General features: G+C 40.0%; 2 protein-coding genes across 3 annotated transcripts in view; both read right to left on the bottom strand.

Annotated features, from left to right (window-relative positions):
- Positions 1-1,334: 1,334 nt before the first annotated feature.
- On the bottom strand, positions 1,335-5,075 carry LOC129773955 (uncharacterized). The gene has a single exon (XM_055777633.1). The coding sequence runs from the start codon at positions 5,073-5,075 to the stop codon at positions 1,335-1,337; it is 3,741 nt and encodes a 1,246-aa protein (XP_055633608.1).
- An 8,268-nt stretch (positions 5,076-13,343) lies between these two features.
- Positions 13,344-17,545, bottom strand: part of LOC129777080 (glypican-6) — a 51,610-nt gene continuing 47,408 nt past the window's right edge. For both annotated transcript variants that reach the window (XM_055783145.1, XM_055783146.1), the window contains exons 7-9: positions 15,444-16,009; positions 15,212-15,381; positions 13,344-15,150 (exon numbers count right to left, since the gene is read on the bottom strand). In XM_055783145.1, the coding sequence (XP_055639120.1) occupies positions 14,783-15,150; positions 15,212-15,381; positions 15,444-16,009 (1,104 nt within the window). In that variant the 3' untranslated portion in view covers positions 13,344-14,782. The remainder of the gene's footprint in view (positions 15,151-15,211; positions 15,382-15,443; positions 16,010-17,545) is intronic.

Genomic DNA, 17,545 nt, shown 5'->3' with positions numbered 1-17,545 from the left:
CTCCAAGTATTGCAAATTTCCGTACAGAAATTCGAAAAAACGAAAACGATAGATGACCTGCAAAATGAAAATAGACATTTTTTAGAAGATATAACACAAAACCATAAGCAACATACTATAGCAACAGTGGGGATTTCCACATGCAGTTTTATGCTCGTTATAATAATTGCAATTTGTTTATTGAAAAACAATAATCTCAGAATCAGGATATTTACACAAAAATCCTCAAATAATAATCAGGAGCCACAACTCAATATGGAACTATTGAATCAAACGCATCGGGACGTTGCGTTTCCAAGGGGGGGAGTAGTTACGGACAGGTGTGTCAGAGAACCATACAATAGATTATCAACAGCAGCTGCATTGCCGCCACCCATGGCGGTATCAAATTCGAACGGCATAATTGCCGCCAACAGATAAGCGCGCGAGGTGCAGATTCAGCGATCCCGGAGACTGGAAATGGGAACATAAACATCTCGACAGCATCGGTTCTCATCATCGGATAAACATAAACAACGGACGGACAACAACAACGGCATGGAATGCTGACGAAGTGTTTTGTGATTAATAAATGCTTTTGGAAAATAAAATCTAGTTAGTTCTAGTTAGGACCTGGCGCAGTCAAGTGTTAGTTTTTTAAAAAACCCGAACGTTGCCCAGCATCTATAACTTATATATAGATGAGTGGTGATGATGGTTAAGAAAATTTGTTTCGATGGAATTCGAACTCCGGTTGTTTGAATGATAAGCAACAGCTATCTCGCACGGCTATCTGGAATACAATTGTAGAGCAGTTGAAACTCGTACATACGTATACGTCATTCCCAGTCGTCTATTGTATTTGAGTGGAAATATCTTGAAATTTATACAGAAATGGTTGTTCGGGAACTACTTGCTCTACAGGGCAAGTCACACCGATATCTTTTATGCTGACAATGATTCGGACTAGCGTAGAAAAAACGTGTTGTTGGTTTGCTGGTCTGGTAACTAATAATTTATTTTTCATTTATCGAGTTTCACATAGCGTGTTCGTTCTACAAAGTGTGTTCGTACAAAAGTGGGCTAAGCTGAGTGAGTGTTACATAGTGTGTGCGTGTGTGTGTGAAGGCGAAGAGAAAATTGTGTTCGAACAAAAGTGTGTATACAAACACCATGTCGGCATGGCAACGGGTGAATCTGAAGGCTGATATGCACTAGGTATGTATTGTATGATGTGTTCTCTTTTTCTTGTTTGTTTTGTATTTTGTATAGATATAATTTGTAAGTCAATAATTGTTCAGGCGGCTACAATTGATTATTCCTAAACATGCCGGCCCCCGTTGAAACGTTCGGTTTCAACCGACACTCGACTGTTTTTGAGCACCAGAAATGACATCTTCTGACTCGTCTTCTGCATCAGGATCCGTTGGCAGAACAGAGACCTCAGTGACAGCTCGTTTATACTGCCCTGTTGCCGTTTTAACGACGACCACACGAACATGGCCATCCTTTCCAGGGATGGTCTCGACGATGCGCCCCAAAGGCCACTGGAGCGGCGGAGTGTTATCTTTTAGCAGAACCAGCTGTCCTGGCTTCAGGTTGGTTTGAGAATTTCTCCACTTAGTTCGTTGGTGCAGTTGGCTTCGGTAATCCCGTGACCAACGGGTCCAGAGATCCTGCGTTGATTTCTTCATCTCCTGGAAGCGATCCAGGCGTCCGGGTTTTATGTGACTCAGATCGGGTTCAGCAATCGTAACTAGTGGCTCACCGATTAAAAAATGTGCCGGCGTGAGGACATCAAGATCATCAGGAGAGTCCGACAAAGGCGACAGAGGACGAGAGTTGAGTGTAGCCTCCACTTGAGCAAGAATCGTGAGAAAATGGTCCATTGTGTACGCTTTCGGTCCCATAATGCGACGGAAGTGGTGCTTAAATGACTTGACTCCCGCCTCCCAGAGTCCTCCAAAGTGGGGTGAACGAGCAGGAATAAATCGAAACCTGATTCCGTTGTGCAAACAGTGATGTCGCCACTCGTCGCCCTTGAACTGATGCAGGAACTCGTTACGCGACGCGATGAACTCACGATTTGCTCCGACGAATGCGGTCGCATTATCGCAATGTAGCTCAATAATACGGCCACGGCGTGCGACGATGCGATTCACGGCGTTGATACACGACGCAGCGGAGAGATCGACGACGACTTCGATGTGAACAGCCTTCACCACTAAACATACAAAGAGCGCTACGTACACTTTCACCGACACTCCTCTCCCATTCAATGGACGAACGTAAAACGGCCCGCAATAATCCAACCCCGTATACGAGAATGGACGGGCTGGTGTGAGGCGGACTGCTGGTAGAGGTGCCATGATCTGTGTGGTAGGTTTTGGTTGACATCGGAAGCAGGTCACGCAGCGACGAACGACTTTACGTACCAGATTGCGACCCCGGAGCGGCCAGTAACGTTGACGCAACGTGGCAAGCAGGAGTGATGGACCACCATGTAATGTCTTGAGATGCGTTGCTCGTGCAATCAGGAAACTAAGTTTGTGGTTCGATGGTAGCAGAATTGGAAAACGGCTATCAAATGGAGCATTAGAGTTGCGTATTCGGCTGTCAATTCTCAGAAGTCCGAAATTATCCATTAATAGGTTGAGGTTACGGAGTGGTGATTTCGGTATTCTCGGCGAATCTTGTGCAAGAGCATAGCTTTTAACCTCTAATGGGAAGGCTGAATGTTGAGCAATACGAATCAAATTCTTCAATGCAATCTCGCATTCGTCTGACGAAAGCGGTCCATTCGAATGTTGATCTTTTGGAGTACGACAGTTACTTCGAAAACGGTGACAGTAGGTGACGAATTTTATTAATTTTGATAGTTCGGAGAAGCGATCGAAGAGTTCATCTCCGCTGACGCAAACGTGTAGTGCCAAAACGGACCGAGCTTCTTCGTTAACTATATGCCGTTCTGGAACCATAATAACTTGCTCAGGCCATTGTTCCATTCTAAATCGCAGGAATCTAGGTCCCTGCCACCACAGGTCATCGTGCAGGATTTGACTCGGCATGACACCTCGGGATATCCGGTCTGCAGGGTTCAGTTCAGTGGGCACATGTCTCCATTGGAATCCCTTCGTCAATCGTTGAATTTCAGCCACACGATTGGATACGAAAACCTTCCAGTTATTGGACTTCGACTTGATCCAGTGTAACACAATAGTCGAATCAGTCCACATAAACGCTGGTTCTGTGAATTCTGTCGTCTTGCGAAGTGTATCAATGAGTTGGCTCCCCAGTAAAGCAGCACAGAGTTCCAATCTTGGAACTGAATGACCCCGCAATGGAGCGACACGCGACTTTGAAGTAAGAAGATAACTTTCGAGTTTTCCCGTGTCATCTTCCGAGACGACGTAGACGGAACATCCGTAGCCTTTCGTGGAAGCATCACAAAAACAATGTAAAGTATATTGGCGAACAGTGTTGGCCAGAATTCTTCTCGGTACTTTCAGAGACCGCAACTGCTGGATATCAGTACGATAGTTCAACCACCAATCTTGAAAATCCTTCGAAAGCTCGGTATCCCAGGATAGGTTCTCCGCCCAAAGGGTTTGCACAAACATCTTAGCAGTGATGACGACAGGACCAAGGAGGCCAATGGGGTCGAACAGGCTCGACATCTCGGACACCACCACTAGCTTAGTGATGATGTTTAGATCCTGAAGTGCTGGAATCTTGAATGCGAATTTGTCGGATTGAGGAAACCAAAGTAAGCCGAGTGTTTTAACAGCAGACGAACGATCGATCTCCAGTGGGTTGGAAGTCTCCCACAGCTCTGTTGGAACGTTGGCCAAAGCTGCGACATTATTAGTAGCCCATTTTCGCAACACGAAACCTGCGCCCGCCAAAAGGGAAATTAATTGCCTGCAGGTTTCCTGTAGAGTAGGAAGATCATCGTGTCCAGTCAGAACATCATCAACATACATTCCTTTTCGAATTACTGGCACGGCGAAAGGATATCGTTCTCCATCATCTGAAGCTAACTGTTCAAGAACACGAGTGGCGTGAAACGGAGAGCTGGCGAGGCCGTATGTATCGGTTTTGAGTTGGTATACTTGAATCGGTTCCGACGGATTATTTCTCCACAGGATTTGTGTGAATCGGCGATCATCCGGATGGACCCAAATCTGCCGAAACATCTTCTCTGCATCGGTGGTTACAACATAGCGTGGCATTCGAAAATTGATGACGGTAGAGTATAGTACAGGTTGCACCGAAGGGCCAACAAACAGAGCATCGTTGATTGACACGTTGTTAGATGCACGACTAGATCCATCAAACACCACTCGAATCTTCGTGGTTGTGCTCTCTGGGCGGTGGATGGCATGGTGGGGAAGGAAAAATTGTGGACCGTTAAACGAGCGCGAACTCACCTCCATATGCCCTAACTGCTCATATTCCTCCATGAATTTTGTGTACTCAGTCTGTAGACCTTCATCGACGGCAAACCTTTTTTCCATGGACAAGAAACGACGGAGAGCTGGAGTGTACGAATCACCGATCTTCGAAGACAGCTCTTCCCGCAACGGCAGTCGTACAATGTAACGACCATTGTTATCCCTCATAACTGTTTGACGAAAATGATCTTGACAAAACTGCTCATCTGCCGTGTAAGCTTTGTGGTCATCAAAGCTCTCGATCTCCCAGAACCGTTCCAATTGTGAGTCGAGAGATTCACCAGAGCAATAGTGGCTCGCCAGCGCAAGAGTGCAAGGGACTTTTTCAGTAAACTTGCCACAGAATATATAACCAAGAACAGTTTTTTGGAGGAGTGGACATCCAACGTCGATACTGATCTGCTCTTTTTCCAACAATGTGAAGAACAGTTCAGCGCCTATAATGACATCAACTCCCTGACTGATATGGAAATGCGGATCCGCTAGAAGCAGGTGTGGTGGAATACGCCAATGAGTTATATCGATATTGTGGCTGGGTAGCGCGACGGTGAGTTTCGGTAAAACGAGGCATTCTAGGCTGGATTCAAAATTTCCAAAGCGAGAAGCAATCGGAAGCGTCACTCCATAACGTACGTTGACCATTGACTGTCCGATGCCACTAATCGGCGTGTTAATTTTTGTCCGCTTGAGACCAAGCCTCTGACACAAAGCTTCCGAAATGAAGCTGGGCTGTGATCCACTATCCAGAAGTGCTCTGGCCAACTGGAAATTGTTGTAACCACTGCGGTAGAGAGAAGTATTGTAGTTTGATCGTGGATCATCTTCACGCTTTGGCAGACGTTAGGAGGTGGATTTGGATTAGACGATACAACCGACGTGGGAGGAGTGTAACCGAGAGTTGACGACGAGTGTGGTGAGGCATTTCGAAGGTTAAAAGACCGCGAGCTTTCTGCCAAACCGACCGAACCAATTTCCGACACTTCGCAATTTTGAGAATCGCTTGCACCCGCGAAGGAACTGTGCTGAGACTGACGGCCGCTGGGCCCAACTAGAGACGTTGTCAGTGGTGGCAGATGTAAGAGTGTGTGGTGTTTTTGACGTAGGACTACGTCTTTCATTTCTATACCGGGGTGTAAAATCAAAGCTTCGAAACCGAAAGCGTTACGCCGGAGACCGAGATTTTGAGCGTTAATAGCTCCTAAACAACTGAACGAAATGGTATGATAAACACTTCATTCGAAAGATAAAATGTCTACGCGTTATATTTGTTACTTTTTGATCCAAAAACTTTTTTCAATAGTCTTAAAATTGCTTTCAAAACAGGCTATTGAAATCACCAATCGGTATATAAGCGAGCGGCGCTCGGAAATCCACTCAGTTCTAATTGAACAGCGATTGGAGCATGTTGTCGCTGTTGCGGTGAAGCTCTTTATTTATCATGAAAGCGCGGATGAACGGTGTCACCAAGAGCCTGTTTGTGCACCCTAGGCCAGAAGGGAATCTATCAGGAGGAGAGTGATGCCTCAAACGGATCCCTGGGAAGACATCGCTACACACACATACACGCGCGGCTATTAACAGGTGGTTATCGAGTTGGCATTAACCACTGGTGGGCTTCCAGTATCGAGGAAAATGTGGAAATATCTAATCTTTACTGAAAATAATCTGCCAGTTCCTCTGGGAATTTTCAAAATATATTCATGTGAAAGAGTTTAATTGAATGTTTTCTATCCATGTAACACTGTGACCAAATATGTTTCAATCAAGTGCTATTAACAGGTGGTTATCGAGTTGGCATTAACCACTGGTGGGCTTCCAGTATCGAGGAAAATGTGGAAATATCTAATCGTTACTGAAAATAATCTGCCAGTTCCTTTGGGAATTTTCAAAATATATTCATGTGAAAGAGTTTAATTGAATGTTTTCTATCCATGTAACACTGTGACCAAATATGTTTCAATCAAGTGCTATTAACAGGTGGTTATCGAGTTGGCATTAACCACTGGTGGGCTTCCAGTATCGAGGAAAATGTGGAAATATCTAATTGTTACTGAAAATAATCTGCCAGTTCCTTTGGGAATTTTCAAAATATATTCATGTGAAAGAGTTTAATTGAATGTTTTCTATCCATGTAACACTGTGACCAAATACATTTGGTTTTGTGGTTTTTCAATCAATCGCAATTAACAGGATAGCTTCAGAAGATTATTCTTCCCCATCAGTAGGATATTTCCGTATCCAATATTGTATGCGCCCGCAATCGATTATTGCTCAGTCGCCGAAAGTTCCGAGCTCAGAGAGTTCATTCCCCTCTAGTTTGCCTTCCAAATTGTCATCGTAAACCACACCATCTCTCGATTCAATCACACACAAAAAGCATACTTAAGCGATATTCTGGTGGTGAGACACATTCATTTTTCGTGAGGACATCGACAAGACAACATCGTTGCCTAACGTGCTGGAGGAGGTGGACGGCGAAGGATCGACACATACACGCGCAGAACTCTTTCCGTTAGGATGCCATTCAGCATCGAGAAAGTTCCGGAAAGATCTAATCATTGCTGGAAAATAATCTGCCAGTTCCTTTGGGAATTTTCAAAATATATTCATGTGAAAGAGTTTAATTGAATGTTTTCTATCCATGTAACACTGTGACCAAATATATTTCAATCAAGTGCTATTAACAGGTGGTTATCGAGTTGGCATTAACCACTGGTGGGCTTCCAGTATCGAGGAAAATGTGGAAATAACTAATCGTTACTGAAAATAATCTGCCAGTTCCTCTGGGAATTTTCAAAATATATTCATGTGAAAGAGTTTAATTGAATGTTTTCTATCCATGTAACACTGTGACCAAATATGTTTCAATCAAGTGCTATTAACAGGTGGTTATCGAGTTGGCATTAACCACTGGTGGGCTTCCAGTATCGAGGAAAATGTGGAAATAACTAATCGTTACTGAAAATAATCTGCCAGTTCCTCTGGGAATTTTCAAAATATATTCATGTGAAAGAGTTTAATTGAATGTTTTCTATCCATGTAACACTGTGACCAAATACATTTGGTTTTGTGGTTTTTCAATCAATCGCAATTAACAGGATAGCTCCAGAAGATTATTCTTCCCCATCAGTAGGATATTTCCGTATCCAATATTGTATGCGCCCGCAATCGATTATTGCTCAGTCGCCGAAAGTTCCGAGCTCAGAGAGTTCATTCCCCTCTAGTTTGCCTTCCAAATTGCCATCGTAAACCACACCTTCTCTCGATTCAATCACACACAAAAAGCATACTTAAGCGATATTCTGGTGGTGAGATACATTCATTTTTCGTGAGGACATCGACAAGACAACATCGTTGCCTAACGTGCTGGAGGAGGTGGACGGCGAAGGATCGACACATACACGCGCAGAACTCTTTCCGTTAGGATGCCATTCAGCATCGGGAAAGTTCCGGAAAGATCTAATCAATGCTGGAAAATAATCTGCCAGTTCCTTTGGGAATTTTCAAAATATATTCATGTGAAAGAGTTTAATTGAATGTTTTCTATCCATGTAACACTGTGACCAAATATGTTTCAATCAAGTGCTATTAACAGGTGGTTATCGAGTTGGCATTAACCACTGGTGGGCTTCCAGTATCGAGGAAAATGTGGAAATAACTAATCGTTACTGAAAATAATCTGCCAGTTCCTCTGGGAATTTTCAAAATATATTCATGTGAAAGAGTTTAATTGAATGTTTTCTATCCATGTAACACTGTGACCAAATACATTTGGTTTTGTGGTTTTTCAATCAATCGCAATTAACAGGATAGCTTCAGAAGATTATTCTTCCCCATCAGTAGGATATTTCCGTATCCAATATTGTATGCGCCCGCAATCGATTATTGCTCAGTCGCCGAAAGTTCCGAGCTCAGAGACTTCATTCCCCTCTAGTTTGCCTTCCAAATTGCCATCGTAAACCACACCTTCTCTCGATTCAATCACACACAAAAAGCATACTTAAGCGATATTCTGGTGGTGAGACACATTCATTTTTCGTGAGGACATCGACAAGACAACATCGTTGCCTAACGTGCTGGAGGAGGTGGACGGCGAAGGATCGACACATACACGCGCAGAACTCTTTTCGTTAGGATGCCATTCAGCATCGAGAAAGTTCCGGAAAGATCTAATCATTGCTGGAAAATAATCTGCCAGTTCCTTTGGGAATTTTCAAAATATATTCATGTGAAAGAGTTTAATTGAATGTTTTCTATCCATGTAACACTGTGACCAAATATGTTTCAATCAAGTGCTATTAACAGGTGGTTATCGAGTTGGTATTAACCACTGGTGGGCTTCCAGTATCGAGGAAAATGTGGAAATAACTAATCGTTACTGAAAATAATCTGCCAGTTCCTTTGGGAATTTTCAAAATATATTCATGTGAAAGAGTTTAATTGAATGTTTTCTATCCATGTAACACTGTGACCAAATATGTTTCAATCAAGTGCTATTAACAGGTGGTTATCGTGTTGGCATTAACCACTGGTGGGCTTCCAGTATCGAGGAAAATGTGGAAATATCTAATCGTTACTGAAAATAATCTACCAGTTCCTTTGGGAATTTTCAAAATATATTCATGTGAAAGAGTTTAATTGAATGTTTTCTATCCATGTAACACTGTGACCAAATACATTTGGTTTTGTGGTTTTTCAATCAATCGCAATTAACAGGATAGCTTCTGAAGATTATTCTTCCCCATCAGTAGGATATTTCCGTATCCAATATTGGATGCATAAAACCTTGTGCCTCCAACGTAACGCTCTCGTTTTCGAAGTTTTCCAAATATTCATTCATTCAGAATGAATTCAGATTCAACTTCATACAAATGATCTCTAAATCAACGATAGTCCTACGTCACCCTTGCGGTTATACCATAGATATAACCCACTTCCTGTTTTTTGCACAAGTTTTGCATACTCCGCTGGTGCAATCCTTCGCCATATGAGCTCCTTTCAAGCAATTAATGCAAAGGCTATGTTTCTTCGTCAAATTGAAGCGTTCATGTGGTGTAAGTTCTACAAATTTATCACACATGAAGAGGAAATGTGTTTGCTGGCAACAAATGCACTTAGTGTCGTTTGATGTACTCACGTGAGTCGTAGATACACGTGGTTTGGGCTTGCTTTCCGTTGTTAAATTGGTACATATTTGGGAGAGCCTGAGAGTTTGCAAGATTCGAGATCGCTTCTGAATAAACTCGAGAATTTGTTTGTAAGTTGGTCTGATTTCGCCAACAGATTGAGTTTCCCATTCACGGAGTGTGACGGGATAAAGATAACTACTCAATCGTTCGACCAAGAACGAATTCCAATGGTCTTCGATGCCTTCTAGTTTGTCCAGAAGTTGAACATGGCGGTTGAATTCATCGGCTAAGTCGAGAAGATCTGATGCCGATTCCTTCTTGAGAGGAGAAATAGAAAGCAAGCTACCCATATGTCTTTTAATAAGCATATGTTTATTTTCGAACCGATCTTTCAACAAATTCCATGCGACCAAGTAATTGTTTGAGGTGATGTCGAGGGAAGATATCATTCGAGCAGCTTCGCCAGTAACTGAAGCTCGCAAATAGTAAAGTTTCTGTACCATCGTCAGCTGATGATTCGAATCGATTAGGGAAATGAAAAGATCGCTAAATGATTCCCATTCGTCAAAATTGCCCGAAAATTCCTTTAATTTTATTTCCGGAAGGCGGAGATTAGCCACTGATGTCGGAGGTGGAGAGTTTATAGCGGCATGTTGTGGTATCTGAGGAGTTGCTGGAACCTTGCTCAACAGGGATGCTTTCAGTGCGAAGTAAAGATTTTGAAAATACCGTCTATCCTCACTAAAATCTTCCTCGGGCTCATCTAGCTCCTCGATTTGATCTTGAATTGTCTGGAAATCCCTCCAAAGTTCATCCAAATGTTGGATTCTAATTTGAAGTTGGTTAGCATGATCCGGACATAATCATTGTCAAATGTCTGGATCAATGGTAAAATAAGGTTATTACTGCGTGTTTTAAGTAATCAAATAACGTGAAGTTAAAATTTTTCATTCCAGCATCACTAATTTGAAGCTGCTTCCGAGTTTACTGATCTGGTAGAGATTAATTTGTTTCCCTAAATCACTACCAGACGTCGACACTGTACATACGACATAGCGGATCTTGATGTGTCAAATTCCTAATATGATGTAATATGAGCTCAATTACGATATAATATAATTTACTGTTGAACAATTTTAGACAGTTCGCCGTACTACATTGATTCTATGAATAAGAATGAATGTTCATGCGACTCACAAACTGCATGAGCTATAAGATTTCGTATTGATGGAATTTACGATAGTGTATATCATAAGCCGATGCTCGTTACACCGACTTAATTTGTAGTGATAAATAAAATCGAGGTTATTGCATTTTATACGATTTTAGATGTACGCAATGTATTCTTTGAACGATATTATAAATGATTTTGATTCGATCTAACCTTATATGCGACTTAGAATACGCCAAGTTTTGCGATTCAATGTTTGCTGGGATGCATGTATGATGTTTATTTTACCCAATTACGACTTAATCAGTTGTGATGAAAAATATCAGGTTTTTCGCATTTTATGCGATTTTAGATGTACACGATGTATGCTTTAATAGTCATTATGTACGATTGTGATACGATCCCACGTTATATACGATTTAGAATGTGTCAAGTTATACGATTTAATGATTGCTGGGAGCTACCGAGAAAGTAAATGTTGAGTAAAAGATGAAAATATCACCTTATATTACAGGAGGCGATCTGGCGTAGTGGTAACATCCATACCTCTCACGCAGAGATCACGAGTTCAATTCTCACTCCCGACATCCTTCCAAAAATGGAAGTAAAAGTGACGAACCAGCCGAAATGTGTTGAAAGTCACTATAATAGAGAGAAAAAAAAGAAAAAAAACCTTATATTACAACACCGAGAAATATAGGAACTTTGAAGTCTGAAGTGTTAGCGCTGAAAATTCACCCAGTTTTTAAAATGTGCAGCGTAAAATTGAAATTATTAGTCCCGATTTGGTTCAATACAAAACAATCGGATCGTTAATGGAATCAAAAATTCATTATTTTTAAACTCATGATATCCCATCGGAAAAAAACCGTTTAAAGTGGTACTAGGAGGTTTTCCTGCCATTGAAACGGAGGACATCAAGAAGGAACTCGAAAAATCCCATAGTTATGCTGTACATCGCATCCGGAAGCAAGCTACGGATAAAACGCACTAGAAAAAGAAGAACGTTCTAAGTAACGGAAAGAGTTCCTTTCGATAGTTTCTCGTCTATTCTTTCTCCTCTATTCTCTCCACTTTGCTGTAGGGTTACCCGCAAACGGCTACTTTCAGTGAAAAGACGAAAAAGGACGAACTGAGCAATAGTAAGGTTGCAGCTTTTGGGTTACCAACGACCCCAACTTCTTCTCTCCTTCTTCTTCAACTGAGGATCTTTACAGAATGCAACAATTTGTAAGCCGGGTTTTTGAACCAGGACGACAGACTAGTCACTTCTTTTATAATTTTGCAAATATTGGAGTATGTTCAAATGTTTACAGGTAAATTTTTATCCCCAAAACACCTGTGGACGTTTCATATTGATACGTTCAGCCGTTTTCCTTAGCCGATTTTTCAAAGTTTGAAATAAATTAGAGGAGCACTTAATCGCAAATCGTACCAGAAGTACAAAATGCTATACGACTCTCTAAATGAACGATTCGTAACTTTCGTTTTCATGAGTTTGCGGGTGTATATATGGGAATGCGTATGTATACGTGTTAGTATCATCACTTTTTGCAATCCTCGTACCTACAAACGCATAAAAACGAATATCTCTCCTCTAATTCACTCCAAACTTTGAAAAATCGGCTAAGGAAAACGGCTGAACGTATCAATATGAAACGTCCACAGGTGTTTTGGGGATACACTAGGCTAAACATTTTCCTGCAAATTTGAACTTGATGCAATATTCGCAAAATATCTATGTATGGAAAGGCCCTACAGGAACGTTCTAGGAACCAAATGAAACCTGGTTGATAAGGTTAATTGGATTTGCTATTGAGTTGGCTAGCAAAACAATGTGTTAGTTCACAGAATCTTTGAAAAAAACAGAAAAAAATCGAGTTTTCATTTCTTTCCGATATTGTTGCCCGCTACATTTACACACACCAAAAATATTCGTAAAATATTGTAATGCCTGACAGTTAGAGCTTTAAAATAATATATATCTCATCTGTATACGCTGATGTTTCACGAAGTTACAGCATGTCAAAAATCGCTCAAAATTTTAGACTTCGCACTTTGTTCCTTCAGTTTTTTTGACGAGTGTAGTTTCTTGTTGATTTTTTTCCATTTCATTTTTGGTCTTTTATTGCGTTATCTGCGATTTTCGTTGGTGATCGTGGTAACCTTGGCACACCATTCCACGGATAATCGGGGTTCTACTGTACTTGACCTTGCCTGTGGCCTTTCCTTTTTCGATTGCCGTTTGAAACTCCTGCCCTGGAAGCTGTGTAAAATATGTCTTGATGTTCCGTTGTTAGGATCATGTTTTGGACGTCTTTTTTTGTTTATCGTTGCAATTTGGATTCACTACATTCGTATAAGTCGACAGCCCCGGCGTGCTTTCTTAGCTTTATGCACGATTGTAGACAACACTCCCTGCTTGTTTGAGACACCTCGAACGAAGGTTATGGTTCCACGTGAAACTGGGCACTCCTTTTGTCGTTGCTGCGGCTTCCGGCTTTCGGCAAGCGTTCCACTATATTTAGCATTAGAACTAGTCAGCCTCAACGTTTTAGAAAGACTTTTCACAATATTTGACAAGAATTGAAGCTGATCTCAATTGCTCATAAATTGTTTTATTTATTTTTTTTTGTATTTCTTCTATATAATTAATACTCTTCATTGTTGAATTTATTATACATATTCTATTCTCGTTATCACCTTACATCACTGAGAGGCTTTATGGTTAGGTAAGGAAGTGGGACAAAAGTCAGTTATACTCGATTTGTGGTTTTGTGCTATGCAATCGCGTATCTCAGATGAGGTTCTATACTTTGAAGTATACTTCCAACAAAACACATTGATATGAATTCACTATTGTAGCTTTAAGGATAATCTAACAGAAAATTGAAGTTTTTTTTTGCTTTGTACGCTCATTTTTAGTAAATATTGCGCCCCAAGTAGCCTTGTTATTAAACATTCATCCTTTTTTTAAACTCATGCACACATAAACTTATAGCTTAAATTACTAGAACCCCTGTATTATAAACGTGCTTTTCATTATCATAATGAATTCAACAAGTTTATTTTACCCTAAATGCAGCAGGATTCATTATTTTACGATATTGGATTATTGACTGGAGAAACGCGCTAAAATAAATCAAGAAATGCCTTCAGCACTAATTAAACAAAAAATTGCCTACATATTCTAGAGAACATCAAGATTACTAATGAAAGGATAAATAAAACAAACAATTTAATTTCCCTCAATTCATCATATTAGTTTCCGTCAAGCTATCTATTTTTCTTAAATTAGATATATACAAACTGTTAAACGTACGAAAATCATTACCATTATCCAATGAATTGGCAATAAGTAGGTTTGAAGGGCAGTCGTATGAGAATTAAACTGAACATATGGTGTAAAGTTCTAGACAACGGGTTAAAGTAGGATTCCTATACTGCTTCCTGCAAAACTTATTTGTTGATTGTATAACAGATTTTTAGGATACGCGAAGAAAGTAAGTTTTATTTAAATAATTTGACTAGAGTTTTAATAAGGCCTAAATATATCAGTAATGAAATCGCATTTCACTTATGCTTTCTATGCATTTAGGTAAAAGAAATTTGTCGATATGATAAAACAAACGGAATGGCTTCGCAAAATGGCGATGTTTATATGTAAAGTAAATGCTATGTTTTCAAGTTTGCTTGTGAGGATGGAATTAAGTAACCCTGGCACAATTTTCCGAATACTGGGTAAGAAATAAGTAGTCAATGAATCCAATTTTCTTTGTACGTAATGGAAGGGTTTCGATCGAACCCAAAATTTTTTATCACTTCGCATCGTGTACTGCAACAAATACCGTGGATTGAAATTTAGAAAAGGACGCTAGCTATAAATATATGCACATCTCTTCTTCATTCAACGCATTCTTTGAATTATGCATCGCATTCTATAAAAGGTTATCTCGCTTTTCCCCTATAATCGGACATTTTGGATAGTTGGTATAAATTAAAATCCAATGAGATAAAATATACATACTACGAAACTACTTTCATTAAAATCACAGCAAATCGGCAAAAATTCCGCCAAACCAAGCCATTATGAGTGGCAAGAAAAATTGTAATAATGCCCGGGATATTGACAAGTGTGGCGACTTCTTACTTCCGCTGCCTGCAGAAGTAGATGTTCCGCCACTACTGCCATCTACCACCGCTGGGATATTTCTATGACTTGTGTAGTCAATTTCATTTTTACCATTATTACTACTGTTTCTTTCACCCTCGATCACATCGTTAGGAGATTCTGCACCACTCGGGATGCGATCGTGGATACGATCATCCACTTCCCACGGCCCTAAACCAGAGCCTGCTTCATCTTCGTCGTCGAATCCACTACCTCCTCCGGAACCACTGCCGTAGTAATTGTCTTCTGCAATTTAGATTAGTTTTTAATTTGAGTACTAAGCAAGTGTAAATGCAGCCATACAAACCTTGGTCGGTCCATTCGACATCGTGGCCATTATAAGCATTCCTAAGTTGACTAATGGCCGTGCGTAAAACATACAACTGCTGTTGTACAATCGCGCTCTGTCGTGTATTTGTTGAGCGGTTTGGAAACTCCGGATTCTTGTCACTTTCGGATGCAATATTTTGGAGATATCTGGGAAAGTTCATGGAAAAAATTAGAGATTGAAACTTTAGATGAGTACAATGGTCGTTTACCGGTCAACCGTTTGTCCATTCCAACAACTTCCATCGCTGCTGGGTGGGGCTGCCATTTCCTCGTTATTGCAAATCATGTATGGCAAATTCGACCAGAATCGTTTGGAATCCTTAACTCGTTGACGTATGTCTTTCACGAGTCTATCAATCGGCTCGCGGTTGTTTTCCTCCTCATTGGATTGCTTTCGATTGTTCTTTCTTTTATTGTTTCGATTGTTGCTGGTGTTCTCATTCTGCGCCTGATGTTGGGTAGGCGGATTATTGCTGTTCGTGAATTGAATTTCCCCATTGGAAAACTGCACCGGGTCGTATTTCAATTCGCGGCTTGTTGAGTCCGGTGTTGATCGTTTAGTTATTTGTTTATCGCCAACGAAATTTTCTTCATCGAAAATAAATAAATCACTATCATCAAATGAGGGCGACTTGATAGGCACACCTCTCGTCGGATCGGGTCGGTTCTCATTGATCTTCGGCTTAACGAGTGGTCCCGTATCCCTTCTTCTTCGCCCTAAGGCTGGCTTTCCACAACCTTGAAAAACGCGGTTTGATATATCCTGGCCGGTTTCCTAATGCAAACAAATTATTTTTAAATTAATGGATAAGCTAAAATTCTGCATTTGACGAATTTCATGCCAACTGATAAAGATATTAGTCATTAATCAACTTCAATCTTCTTATTTGTATATTTATATTTGTATTTGTTTTTTATTTAGCGCCCATGGTCCCAAAACCATGTAAACTATAAAAACAGATACAATTAATAATTACGAAAACAAAATCCAAATTTGTTGCAAGTGTAGATTTTTTTCAAAAAAGATTAGTTTATTTTCTTTGAGCCGATCATTTGAAACGGCTTAGTGGTTCATATGAAAAAAGTCATTTTTGGAAAAAATTGAAAAAAAAATCGGACAACCCTAAAATCGGAATGGTTACCCTAACGGAAAAATAAAAAAATACGGGTCTGATATTTTGCGATAAGAAACAACACTATCAATTTTGATGAAAACCGGAGAACCACTATATCGGTTTGGCATGGAATGGCTATTTGTCTAAAGTAAAGATAGCAATATAGTGTATTCGACAAATTTTAGATTTTCTTAAAATATGAACTTTTCTCCAAGACGTCAACTTTCTATTTTTTATAGTTTCTGGAATATATGGTATTTTTATTTGGAGGCTCTTGAAACAATAATGTTTTGCTCCTAACATTTTTGTGTGCAAATTATATATTTATACCGGTAAACTTCGTCCCACCCAAAATGGATTTTCGTTATCAATACTTTCAAACATTCACGTTTTCCTACTAAACGAACGTTCATGGATCCCATCGCAGAACTATGCATTAATTGATCTTCTAATTGACCCTTTACAATTTCTTTTTACTATAAATTTCCTAGTACTTTTACCAAAACTCATTATACTATAAAATTATTTTTAGACACAATCCTCGTTCAAGATTCTTCAATTGTTTGCAAATAATATGTTTCTCCGTTACATGGAATACATGTTTATATAGAAAAAATATAATAAAATGAAGAAAGCTCAAATCGGACTGTTCCTTTCTCGAGTTTTGCTCTTGTCAACACATTCGGCGATCCATTTTTATTTATACAGTTAGAAGATATAGGAGTGCGTTTTTTCACCTGAAAATCAATTTCCACTTTCGAACAAAGCTCAATTTCGTTAGCGCATCAAATGTACTAAAAACGCTTATCAAGATGTTATTGAAGAACATTTGGGAATTCTATTTTCCGAATTTTCTTATTTTCATTCAGAGTTTTCCGAAAATTTTCAATTGTTAATATGTTTTGTTGAAATATGTGTAATATTTTTATGGGACCCTCCTTCTCCTTCCAGAGGATTTACATTACATTTCTTGTACTCTCAAAACCTCACATTCCAATTTTGGTTACATTTGCTCTAGTCATTCTCGAGTTATGCAGATATTTGTATTTTGTTTGTATGGGAGCACCGCCCCCCTTTCAGAGGAGGGAGGTATGAAAAACCATCAAAGAAATATTTATCGTACCCAAAAACCCTCACACACCAAATTTGGCTCCATTTGCTAGATTTGTTCTCGAGTTATGCAAAAATTTGTGTTT

Source organism: Toxorhynchites rutilus, chromosome 3 (genome assembly GCF_029784135.1).
Source record: "Toxorhynchites rutilus septentrionalis strain SRP chromosome 3, ASM2978413v1, whole genome shotgun sequence".
NCBI classification, from domain to species: domain Eukaryota; kingdom Metazoa; phylum Arthropoda; class Insecta; order Diptera; family Culicidae; genus Toxorhynchites; species Toxorhynchites rutilus.
This window is presented reverse-complemented; position numbering and strand designations above follow the sequence as displayed.